We start from the raw sequence: 13,308 nt of genomic DNA on the forward strand, positions 1-13,308 counted from the left end.
ATGGTTTTACAACATCACTCTCTACCGCATACTAAAAGACAGGGAAGACATTCTTGTTGCCCTACCCCAAAACCAGCCTCGACTTCTGTGTATGAACTTATTAAGAATCTGTCTAACGCTGCCTCGTCATAAGGAAATTAACATAAACAAATGCTATTTAAATCTCAGCTCATCATTAGGCAAGCTCTGTGCCGATCATCTCCACATCATGGTTGTTGTTGTTGTTGTTATTTAAATGCTGCATTTGTACCAAACAGCCAGCCTGGGACAGGGACGCCATGATTATAGATATCCTGCGGCATGTAGCAGCTGCACCACCAAATACAAAGACATTGGCTGAGCCCGAGTGTCCCGGTGGGATATTAGAAATCGGTCTACAGAGCTTCTGATCAGCTTAGAAAAACTTCTACATCTGGAGGCTATGGTGGCAACTTTGGACTTTCTACTTTGCATTAACCTATTTTATTACTCGCTAATTGCCAATTGTTTAAAGGGGAAATAAAACCAAATTTAAAAATAGATTCAGTGTATAGTGCACCTTGTACTGTGAAATAGAAGTTACAAGGGAGTTCAGCAGTGACGTAACTAGATATTACTGGGCAAATTATTTTCCAGGCCCCGAATATGTCTAGAGGTTGAATATTTACGAATATTTTATGAATATTTATTGAAATTGTACTCATGGGTTCCCTATACCTCCTGGGCCCCCCTGCAGCCACAGGGTCTGCTTCCTCTGTAGTTACACCCCAGGAGTTCAGTGACCATATCAAAGCGCAAGGTCGCAGCAAGCCACGTCCTTTCATAAGGATGTTATAATTAATTTTCGGTTCAGGGGCACCCAACCACCCCACAAGCTCCACTTAAAGAGATGCTGACACCAGAAATTGAACCATTTTTACATCTATCATGGTTTTGGCTTTGTTTGCTACTTATAAATTTGCCATAAAGTATTTGCTCAAAGCTTTTACATTCATACCTCACAACTGTCCCGTTTTCAGCGGGACAGTCCTGCTTTTGACAGCTCAACCTGCAGTCCCGCGTTTGCACTGGAAAGTTCTGACTTTCTCTGCAACAGCCAGAAAAAGAAAGTTTCTAACTTAATTGGCTTTTGGTAGAGAGCCCAGAACAGCCACCAGGTGCAAATAAGATACTTTGTAACTATAAGAGATAAGCAAATAAGTAATTGTAACAATTTAGATAAGGAGGTCCCTTGGGAAAAGTTAGACTTAAGGCCGAGTTGGCAGCTTATTGAAAACCGTGTGCGGGGGCTTCCCCGATTTATATTTGCCGAAAAGATGGGCCAGATATTGATTGGGCAGGTTAAAAAATCCAGTCGGATTGCGGCCGCATCTGTGCGTATATGCGGTCCCGCGATCCGACCGTCCGTATTGGATACATTATGATCCGATTGTTGGGCCCTAGGGTCCACAATTGGATCAGCCCGATATCGCCCACCTCAATGTAGACATATCTGGGAGAGATCCGACATCGCCAAACGAGCGGATCTTTACGTCTATGGCCACCTTTACAGCTTAAATGGCAATTCACCTTCATTAGCAAAATTGTAATAACTGAAATATGTTCAAACTTTCATAACCTGCACCCTAAACACTTACCTCCACTTACATGGTCCTCTCCAGCTTAAAGGGGTTGTTCACCTTTAAATTAATTTTTAGTTTGATGTAGAGAGTGATATTCTGATGCCATTTGCATTGGGTCTTCATTTTATTTATATGTTATTATTTTATTTTTATTTTTGAATAAAAAAAAAAAAAAAAAAGCTTCTCGTTCAACTGTCCAGTTTGGAATTTCATCTGGTTGCTAGGGTATTAATTATCATAGTAACCAGGCAGTGGTTTGAATGAGACTGGAATATGAATAGGAGGTGGCCTGAATAGAAAGAGAAGTTATAAAAAGTAACAACAACAATATGGCTGCAGGGGTCAGTGCCCCCCCCCCAGTTGAAACCTGGAAAGAGTCAGAAGAAGAAGGGCAATAATTCAAAATGATACAAAATAAAAAGTAGGGATGCACCGAATCTACTATTTTGGATTTGGCCGAACCCCCGAATCCTTTGCAAAAGATTCGACCGAATACCAAACCAAATCCGAACCCTAATTTGCATATGCAAATTAGGGGTGGGAAGGGGAAAACATGTTTTACTTACTTGTTTTTTGACAAAAAGTCCTGCGATTTCCCTCCCAGCCCCTAATTTGCATATGCAAATTAGGATTCGGTTCGGCTGGTCAGAAGGATTTGGCTGAATCCGAATCCTGCTGAAAAAGGCCGAATCCTGGATTCGGTGTATCCCTAATAAAAAGTTATTCCATACTAAATATTAAGGTACACTACCCCTCTTAACATCACTTCTGGCTTCAACCCACGTGCCAGACCAACCTCCCTAGTATATTTATTTACTTTATTCAGGGGGGGGTAATAAAGCAATATCGTTGATTTCCATTTGTCATGGAGCCCTCAGTGATAGTCTTGGATTAATAACTTTGTTTTAAAGTCTTTCATAACTCCAAAAACCGTAGCTGCTGAAAATTAAAACAACATTTATTTCCATCCGACATCAATGTCTAATGTTCAGTTAATTAGATTAGCAATGATAAAATTGCTTTATATTATTGTTTGAAGAAAAAAAAAAAAAAAGACGGTAGTAATTTTTCTAGGTAAACATATTTCATCCCAGCTCTTTCCAGTCGTAGGACTGTATAGCGGAAAATTAGGCATGATGAATGGTCCTTATTACTCATGATTGCTTTCAAGCCTGGGAAGATAAGGAAAGGTAAAAGGATTCTATGATCGTAGTTTTCTGTTTGTGTTCTTATATCCCCACTCTTGCCTTGTGCAAACAAATCTCCAGACTGCAGGGTTGTGATATAACAAAACAAATACCCCCATATGTAATAAAAGGCTCTAAGTTTGCCCAGGAGCAGTAACCTATAGCAACCAATAAGATGTTTTCTACAACAATTGCCAGGTTATGGTAAGTTTGAACACATTTAGGGTCATGTTTTATGCGTTATTATAGTTTTGCTAATGAAGGTGAATTGCCCTTTAAGGGTGGTGGCACACGTGGCTATTCGGGGAGATTAGTGGCCCAGCGAAAAATGTCCTCTTCTTCAGACGACTAATCTCCCTGAAACGCCTTACTTGCCAGTGGGATGTCATTCGGATTGCTTTGTTTTTCCGAAGTCGCCCAAATTTTCCTCACTGGGCGACCAATCACCTCGAACCGTCCACGTGTGCCACCACCCTAAACTGCAAGTCTTCGTTCCTCAAAGAGTCCTATTTATCTCATCAGTTACAATTGTATCTCTGTGTAGGTGCCGAGTATTCTGAGCTCTTTGCCAAGAGCCTCTTATGTTATTAAGTTTCAGAAACATCGCATCTTTTTCTAGTGTCCGTGTAGAAGATCAAAAAGAAACTCGGGACATTTAAATAAAAATCCTGGACTGAGCTATAAAAATCGAATGCACAGAATCCACTATTTTGGATTCGGCCGAACCCCTGAATCCTTCGCAAAAGTTTCAGCCAAATACCGAACCGCATATGCAAATTAGGGATGGGAAAGGAAAACATATTTAACGTCCTTGTTTTTTTTGTTGCAAAAAGTCTTGAGCTTTCACTTCCCCTGCATATGCAGATTAGGATTCGGTTTGGTCGGGCAGAAGGATTCGGGCGAATCCAAATCCTGCTGAGCAAGCCTGAATCCTGGCTGAGTCCCGAACCGAATCCTGGATTCGGTGCATCCAATTGGGAGATATGGGTGTAGGGACTATTCTTCCCCGTGTTTGCGTCTAACATTCACAGTCAAGAGGGCCACCATTGGGAGGGACAAATAAAACTCCTATCTATCTAGTCAAAGGGGTGTACTTGAAGTGGAGGGGTGAGGTTTAGGCATAATTATACACGTATAAGGGGCCCCAAAGTGCACATGCAGTAATAAAAAAGCTGGTTTTCTGCTTAAAACAATGAAAACAAATGTCTATTAAATATACCAGCCATTTCCATCCCTTGGTAAAGTGCCTGATGGCGAATACACCAGCGTAGGCATACATGGAAATACACAAGCATGAAAGGGACTATAGCTGCTTCAGAATGAAAGAAAAATGAAATTTTTCAGCACAATTTTTCTTTCACTAAACCAGACACTGCTTTCAGGCAGAAAACCAACACATATCTATTTTGCTGATAGCACCTAAATGCTTTCTGCTGTGAGAGTGGATACCAGGGAAACCATGAGCAAGCTGGTGAGTGTGGGCATTAGAGGAATATAAATATCCTGCCAGTTGTCTGGCTTTATATATAAGTGGTGGGTGAGTGTGGCAGCACCTCTGACTCCCTCCTGATGGTACCACTGAGGATACCAGGACTGCAGACTATAGTCATGCTCCTAACATGAGAGATGAGCTCTGGAAACACTTGTGCTCTGTTAAAATACATTTCTTCTGATCTATATAAACAGAAAATGATTTCATGTTGTAAATGTATTTTTATTATTCACAACTCATCTGTAATATCTTGGTGATAAAGTGATGAGCTTAGCTTTGTATTTAAAGGCATATGTATTTAAGCAAGTGATTTAGCAGACTTGCCGCTAAGGGCGATGTCACACATGGTGTTTTTACTTTGCATTTTCAAAACCGCATATTCGAGTACACACAAAATGAAGCTCTACTGAAAATAATGGAATACGCACTATAGCAATTCACATGGGGGCCCCAGTATTTGCCTATTTCAGCAGAAACGCCAAGGAAATGCCATATTATTGAACTCTAACGGATCTGCAGGTTTGGAAATGCACTTCGCTGAAATAAGCCACGTATTTTCAATATGACGTCCAAATTCTAACAAGATGGATTGCGCATCTACGTATTTGAGCAGTTGTATGCTGGTGCCATAATTACGTTGCATATGGACTAATGAGTACAGCTACATTTTGGGGAGAAGCGTATTGCGTCATACGAACACGTGGAGCAGTGGAATTGTGTCCGATTTGCATTGAAGTGCGCTATTATTTGCCCTAATCTTAAAGAGTGCAACTCCCCCTGGTGACCAGAAAAACACGAATTCTGGAGGGGGAAAAAAATGGTGGTTGCACTTCAAATTGCATTTTGCTCACTGGTCTTGTGATCATAAATGGCCCCCTTTATCAGAACTACACAATCTAATTGGGATACTGTTGCATGCAACACACACATGCATTTGTTTTCGCCTATACAGACAGTCATGTATCACAGCATTTCATGATTTGTGTATTGTGGCTTGGGTAAGATTTGAAACAATGGCAATGGCTATTCTTAATCAAACAACCACTTACAAATCCCTCTCCTGACCCGGTTACATGTTGAAGGTTTTGTTCACAGCTCACATAAAGCACTTCAGTCACTTGTAATTAACCAGGGCAGGAGAAAGAAAGCTATAATGGACAGGTATTAAAAAAAGCTCATAACATATCTGAATGAATTAAGGGCAGCGCAAGAGGCAAACTGTGAGCCCAGCAGCAGCCATTTACTGAGTGCTCATTAGTTAGAAAGGAACAGGAAAGCTCACAAAGTTCTCATTTTAAGGTTTAGATATCTGGGGGAACAGAACCTGACTGTAAAATCCAGATTGATAGAGGCAATCTGATAGCAAAGTAAAATATAGGACCTGTTATCTTGAATGCCTGGAATCTAGGGTTTTCTGGATAAGGGGTTGTTCTGTAATTTGGATCTCTATACCTTAAAGCTGGCCATAGACGCAAAGATCTGATCGTATGAATCGAAGATTCGTACGATTTTCGAACCATGTGTGGAGAGTCCCGACATTTTTCGTCCGGCGGAGATCGGTCGTTTGGTCGATCAGACAGGTTAGAAAATTTCTTTCGGCTGCCGATAATATCTCTGCGTGTATTGCTGATCGTACGATTTTCAGTGGGAAACTGTCACTAGCTTTGGTTGGACATAGATATCGTACGATTGCTGTCAGGGGCAGAACATTGCTGATCTGTTCTTTAACTAATCTGACTGGTAAGACTTTGATCTGAATGGTTAGTGGCGGGTCGGGAGATGGGAAAGTCCGATCGTACGATCGGATCTTTGCATCTATGGCCAGCTTAAGTCTGCTAAACAATCATTGAAACATTAATTAAACTCACTAGGACTGTTTTGCCTCCAGTACGGATTATTTATATCTAAGTTGGGATAAAGTACAATGTACTGTTTTATTATTACAGAGAAAAAGGAATTTATTTAAAAAATATTTAATTAATTGATTAAAATGGAGTCAATGGAATATGGCCTCTCTGTAATTTGAAGCTCTCTAGATAACCGGTTTCCAGATTACAGATCCCATACCTGTACTGCCCCAGGAGCACTTTAACTCCACTTGAAATCACAGTGTGTTTCCAATGTATTTTGAGTTCTTAGAGATACTTTTACAGGAACACCAAAAAATGAAAAAGTAATGCAAATATAATGTATTGATTGTTGTGCTGCACTGGTAAAACTAGTGTGTTTGCTTCAGAAGCACCACTATAGTTTATATAAACAAGCTGCTATGTAGCCATGACCGTCTTGATGCCTGCGTTTCTGCACAGCGCGTCTGATCGCACCGAAATAGCCCATGGAGTTCCTCCCTAAGTGCTAGTAGATAAACATAGATTGGAACTGTGTTTTTGCGAGTGACTATGCAAGGATGTCCTACCACCTAAACACAGAATCAAATCAGGTCCTTCCCATCTCCCATAATAAGTATATTCCCTGTACTTCTTGTGTGTGGGGGGCACATGACTCAAAAATGGAGAGCAAAATATACACAAGTGGGAGTAAAAATAGTTGCATGGATGCAGCAACTGGGTGGGTCCGGGCCCATAGGAGCTGCCACACCACGGGCCCACATACACACCGCCACAGCCCCCCGCCCCAGCTGTAACATGTGACCACGATCGGGGCACGGGGAGGTCAGGGAGTAGCTCAGTTGGCCATGGGGATTGGGTCTAGGCCAGCGGAATATAGACCAAATCCGAGCCTGTGTGGAAGCACCCTAAGTTTAGGTAAAGTATGAATATGCCATTATTTACGTTCCAGTAGAGCACAACACAACATTTTGTGGTTTTTAGTACTTTAGTGGTGATAATGGGCCAAATTTCACCCATGGACTATCCAACACACCTACAGGGTAATGACACTTGTAGCCAAGGTCGGACTGGGCTGTGGGACAACTGGAAAAGCAGATGTGCCCCGCTGGCCCAGACCTACTCCCCGAGCCAATCCCTGACCTCCAGGGGACACGAGGGGCCCACCCAAAAACCTTAGACCAGGGGCCCATTCTCAGTACTAATATTATTCATCTCCTCATTCAACCTCTATTCTTCTTCATTCTGTTTTCTTTACATACTATAATCAATTATTCCATCTATTTAGCCTCTTTTTGTCATGGGAATGGCCATGAAATAGGCCAAAGGTTTAGCAGCACAAGGGCCCCCTGACACCTGGGCCCAGCGAGAGTTTTCCTGGTATCCCGGTGGGCCAATCTGACACTGGCTGCTTGTAGCAATTGTCCCCGCTATTGTTAGAAGACACCAACATGGGGGATCTTTCCATGATCATTGAACACAGGCCACACATAAACCTCTTTCATACAAAAACGAGTTTGGGGTACTGAATAGTGATGGGGAATTTATTTGCCAGGCATAGAGTTGCGGCGAATTTACAGATTCTGCCGACAGCGAATGTTCGCCGTGGGGAAAATTTGCTGCAACAAGAAAATTGGCGTTCGTAAAAATTATTCGTCCATTGACTTTAATGCATTTGGACAAAATTGTCACGCGTCAAAATTATTCGGACGTCCATTGACTTTAATGCATTTGGACAAAAGAGTTGCGCACATAAAAATTGTCACTTGTGTCAAAATTGTAGCATGTCAAAATAATTTTGCCGACTTCAATGCGTTTTGCACATTTTTTACAGTTTCGCAAATTTTTACAGTTTCACGAATTTCTTGAAGCAAAGCGAAACATGACAGATTTGCCCATCACTAGTACTGAACAGACAGACGTAATATTTGAATGTAGCTAAAGGATCTTGACCTTAAAATATGCTGCAACTGCTGTTGTTACATGGAGCCTGTTGTAACATTGATATTATGGTTTAAACGTCAGTGAAACGCATGGTGCAGGCAAACGGCTGAAAAGGTGCCCTAACAATCTAAAATATTTTCTCTTATAACACTATGTGGTAGTGCTCCTAGACACACTGGGATGCCAGAACGGAACAATCTCTTTTATTTATGCAGTTTTACTTGTCGATCTACTGTACCTTAATATGTGCAAAATAAAAAACAAAGTGTTTGTGAATGGGCTCAGGATGACCTTAGCTTGAGTGTACAAATGTGATGTATTTTATGTATATGTTCCAAATGTCCTTTATTTGAGTTTGGGAGTGCTTGGAAGCTGCTTTAGAGACATTTCATTTGCGGCTGAATATACAGGCACGTGTCAGGCTCTCTGTACTCATTCTCCATGCATCTCCAGGGACCCCCATGCAAATTAGACATTCATCTGATGAACAGAAAATGAGCTAGCAGCTTTTAATGGGTTTGTGCTGGGTGTGCCGTGGATTGGCAAGCACTTTATTTCAGGGTTCATTTACATGCAGTTATGGGGTGCCACAAGTGCAAAGGTTGTGTCCTTTAACCAGATGTATACATTTAAGTGAGTCAAGCATCTGGCAATTCTGCAACAAGACAAGGGCACCCTGGATCAAACAGATTCATATATGAAATTTTACATATGACATATATAATTGCTGCTTTTATTGGATTTGGCAGATAGAACTTTTATAATTGTCAGGCAGGGTGCAAAGGAGCCTTTTCCATTATAGTAAGGACAGGGCTGACTTGCAGCCTCCATTACTGCACCTTGCACTGAATTTTTAATCCCATGCAAGGGTCAGAGCTAGGGTTGCCACCCAGCCGGTATTTTACCGGCCTAGCCTGTAAAACACCTTCCAAGGCCGGGGCCGGTATCAATCCCCTTTAAACTTACCTTGTCCTTCGGTTCTTCTCCTGCTCGCGCCGTGGCCCCGCCCCTTTACGGCATAACCCCCCTTTGACGTCACGCCACGCCCCCTTTTTGTACCCGCCCCCACCAGCCGGAATTTTTTTAGGGAAAAGGTGGCAACCCTAGTCAGAGCTCAATTGCTGAGCAAATTAATACTGAGGCACCCCATAGCAGGTAAGCCTGCCACTTTTTCTGTGGAATAACAACAGCCTTTGGGTTGGGGCGGTGACATAACTTGGGGTGATAATGTCAAGGGTGGGCCTGTCCTTATAAGGGGCCTGACAGTGAAGAGGGTCAGGGAAGGAAGGGAATTACAGGGTATTACAGGGTATTACAAATTTACCAGCAAGTACATTCCGGCCCCTGCCCTAGCTGTTTTTTTTTAACCAAATACCCACCAGGTGGCAACCCTATTAGCAGGGCCATATTTACTATACAAGATTCCCATCTCCTAAGGGCTCATGCAGCTATAAGGGGCACCCTTGGGTGCCTATAAAAACTCAGGCCTCTGCCGGATACTTGGTGGAGCCTGGAAGCTCATAGTCCTGTATTTACCCCTGATTTTTGCCGAGTTCTACACCCTGCAAACCTCCACATTTCCTGTTTTGAAGCCTTTACCATATTAAGCCAGCAGGGACAATTTTACTTAAAAGTAAATAGTTAATTACATTAAACCCAATGTGGTAATATATATATATATATATATATATATATATATATATATATATATATATCTATCTATATATATCTATATATATCTATATATATCTATATATATCTATATATATCTATATATATCTATATATATCTATATATATCTATATATATCTATATATATCTATATATATCTATATATATTATATATTATATATATCTATATATATATATATCTATATATCTATATATCTATATATATATATATATATATATATCTATATATATCTATATATATCTATATATATCTATATATATATATATATATATCTATATATCTATATATCTATATATCTATATATATATATATATCTATATATCTATATATCTATATATATATATATATCTATATATCTATATATATATATATATATCTATATATATATATATCTATATATATATATATATATATCTATATATATATATATATATATATATATATATATATATATATATATTATATATATATATATATATATATATATATATCTATATATATATCATATATATATATATATATCTATATATATATATATATATCTATATATATCTATATATATATCTATCTATCTATCTGCGGTTATGTCCATTCATATGTCTATCATATGTCCATGTCCATTACATGGACATATGATATGAATGGACATATGAAACAAGGTTGCATTCACCCAGTAATGCTGCTAGTTACAACAATTTGTTAATCTGTATTTTTTTTTTTTTTTGTAATAGGCCACTAGTAACTTTGTATAGTTTGATGCAAAGCAACATCCCTTGTTTTTAGACCTTGTGGACAATGTTTGATTGCCCGAGGCACGGCAGGCAGATATTTGTGCAAGATCACAAGTTGCTGACACAAGAATTGAACCCTGGCCTCTCTGAATAAGAGCCCTGAGGCTCCCCCAGTAGCTAGGGCTCCAGAGTTCACAAGACACCTTGGGAGGTTTATTTCTGCATAACACATATGTATCCTGTTGAGAGAGCCAGTTAACCAGCTAAGGAATCTTCTACCTTCTCTTTCCCTTTATCCCACTCCCTTGTTAGTGTTCCACACCCTCCCCCTCGTCACTTTATCTTTCTTAGGTCTGTGTATTAATCCAACAAATGATGTGGCCTCCAGTGCTGGGAATAAGGGATCCCTGGCTAATTATTCCCCTGACACACATAGAAGAGAGTGGGAAGAGCAAGACAGGATTAAGGGATGCAGATGGAAAATAAACGAGAAAAGCCTGCTATATAATGTTCAGAGACCCAATCACTCTCACTGCTTTCCACCTTTCACTGCAAAGGGCAGCCACATGTAACTAGGGATGTAGCGAACGGCGGAAAAAATGTTCGCGAACATATTCGCGAACTTGCGACAAAACATGCGAATAGTTCGCGAACGTCGCGAACCCCATAGACTTCAATGGGAAGGCGAATTTTAAAAGCTAGAAAAGACATTTCTGGCCAGAAAAATGATTTTAAAGTTGTTTAAAGGGTGCAACGACCTGGACAGTGGCATGCCAGAGGGGGATCAAGGGCAAAAATGTATCTGAAAAATCCATTGTTGACACAGCGCTGCGTTTTGTGCTGTAAAGGGCAGAAATCACACTACGTCACTCAGGTGATGTTTCTGGACACGGAATGTGAAAAAGCTCACACAGCTAGGTGGCACTTGGTTAAAGACTGGGCAAATAATGCCTGCAAGGTCAACGTATACACTACAGCCGTTGGATACGGAATATATTATTGCTGCTTGAAAAACGTCACTCGGGAGGTGTTTCTGGAGACGGTATTATTATTGATATTTAGACAGCTAGGTGGCAGTTGTTTGAAGAACAGATGCAGATGAGAGATCAGCAGCAGGACAGCTGCCCACAGCAGCTACATACAGAGCACTGCAGTAGAAGGTAGATTACTAGCCAGCAAAGCTACCTAACCTAAAATGTCCCTCAAATCCCTGCAGAGTTCTGTCCCTACAATACAGAGCAGTATCAAGTAGATTACTAGCCAGCAAAGTTACTATCAACTGTCCCTCAAATCACTAACAGCTCTCTCCCTACACTAGCTCTTCCAAGCACACACAGGCAGAATGAAAAAACGCTGCAGGGCTTCAGTTTATATATGGAAGGGGAGTGGTCCAGGGGGTGTGGGGGTGGTCCAGGAGGGAGAGCTTCCTGATTGGCTGCCATGTATCTGCTGGTCTGGGGTGAGAGGGCAAAAATAAGCGCCAGCTAAGGCGAACCCAAATTGGCCGCCGAACGCGAATAGTCGATGTTCGCGCGAATTAGTTCGCGGGCGAACAGTCCGCGACATCCCTACATGTAACACTCCTAAATGATTTCCTCACTTGTTGGGAACTAGAAGTCATGCTTTGAGGGAAACATGTATATACTGTATTTATAGATAGAACTTGTTGCAATTTATAATTATATCTCATGCATTTTCTCCCCCCTTACTTTCTCCCAACCCATCCCTCAATTTATTTCTCTCTCTCTTTCAGCTAACAGTTCTCTGCTGGGAGGTGGAGGAGGTACAGTATTTGTGTATCTGTTTTGTACTGTTATACTAATACATGTCCAGTTGTACCACCATTTACAGTAATGTATTTTCCCTTGCCCCGTGTCTAGGGTTGCCACCTGGCCAGTATTTCACCAGCCTAGCCGGTAAAATAACAGCCATGGCCGGTATTACAAATATACCGACTGTAGCTGCCAGGAGATTTGTGATCACTTGTCAAACTGCTCCTGGCCTCCCTCCGATACACGCTTAGCCTACCCCTTTCTTCCCTTTATAGCTACTACTTACCAATTCCACGCTCCACGATTTGGGTCCGCCCCTCAACATCATGCCCCGCGACATCATGACCCAGTCAATTTACATAACGATCCTCCGCCTCGTGGACCCGCCTCCTTCCCTGGCCAGTAAAAATTACTCAAAAAAGGTGGCAACCCTACCTGTGTCACGTAGTGACAGCCATTAAATGCATTATTCAAAATTCTATTGACCATTATATAGGTTATTAAATGGTGACCCCATTAATTATACGTGACCGACAGTTTTGCAGTGCTTTGTGTGTTGTCTCCATTGTGAGTGATATTCAGCAATAGCTTAGGCATTAATTGCTGCCTTTCATTTTCTATTTGGCTACTGGTCAATTCTACTCTACTAACTGTCACTTATTTACACCTATCTCTTCTAAGCGCAGCTATCTGACAGATTTTAACAACTGCCGGTCATATTTATACTGTTATAGGTCAATTATTGAGCTATCATTCGGCCATAGACAACTGCCTGTCATTTATTGACAGCTATTTTACTAGCTCCCTGCCACTTCTGCATAAACTTGTCATTCATATAAAGCTCAGACAAGTACTCCATCTACAGATGCACAGCTGGATCTGAAACTTCATCCTGACCGATAAAATACAATATCTGCCAGCTATGATACTACTGTCAGTTCTTCACATATTTCTCTTGGTTATTACAAACAAGCAAAGGTTTATGTATATAAACCTGTATAGCAACACTGTACAGCTGCCTCTCTGATCTTCACAACAGAA

The 13,308-nt window shown here is 40.8% G+C and overlaps 1 protein-coding gene across 2 annotated transcripts in view; it reads left to right on the top strand.

The window, feature by feature from the left end:
* The window catches only part of macrod1.L (MACRO domain containing 1 L homeolog), a 436,504-nt gene that overhangs the window by 386,210 nt on the left and 36,986 nt on the right, over window positions 1-13,308 (top strand). For both annotated transcript variants that reach the window (XM_041589107.1, NM_001174011.1), the window contains 1 exon segment: window positions 12,249-12,278. In XM_041589107.1, the coding sequence (XP_041445041.1) occupies window positions 12,249-12,278 (30 nt within the window).

This window comes from Xenopus laevis, chromosome 4L (genome assembly GCF_017654675.1).
Source record: "Xenopus laevis strain J_2021 chromosome 4L, Xenopus_laevis_v10.1, whole genome shotgun sequence".
Classification (NCBI taxonomy): Eukaryota; Metazoa; Chordata; class Amphibia; order Anura; family Pipidae; genus Xenopus; species Xenopus laevis.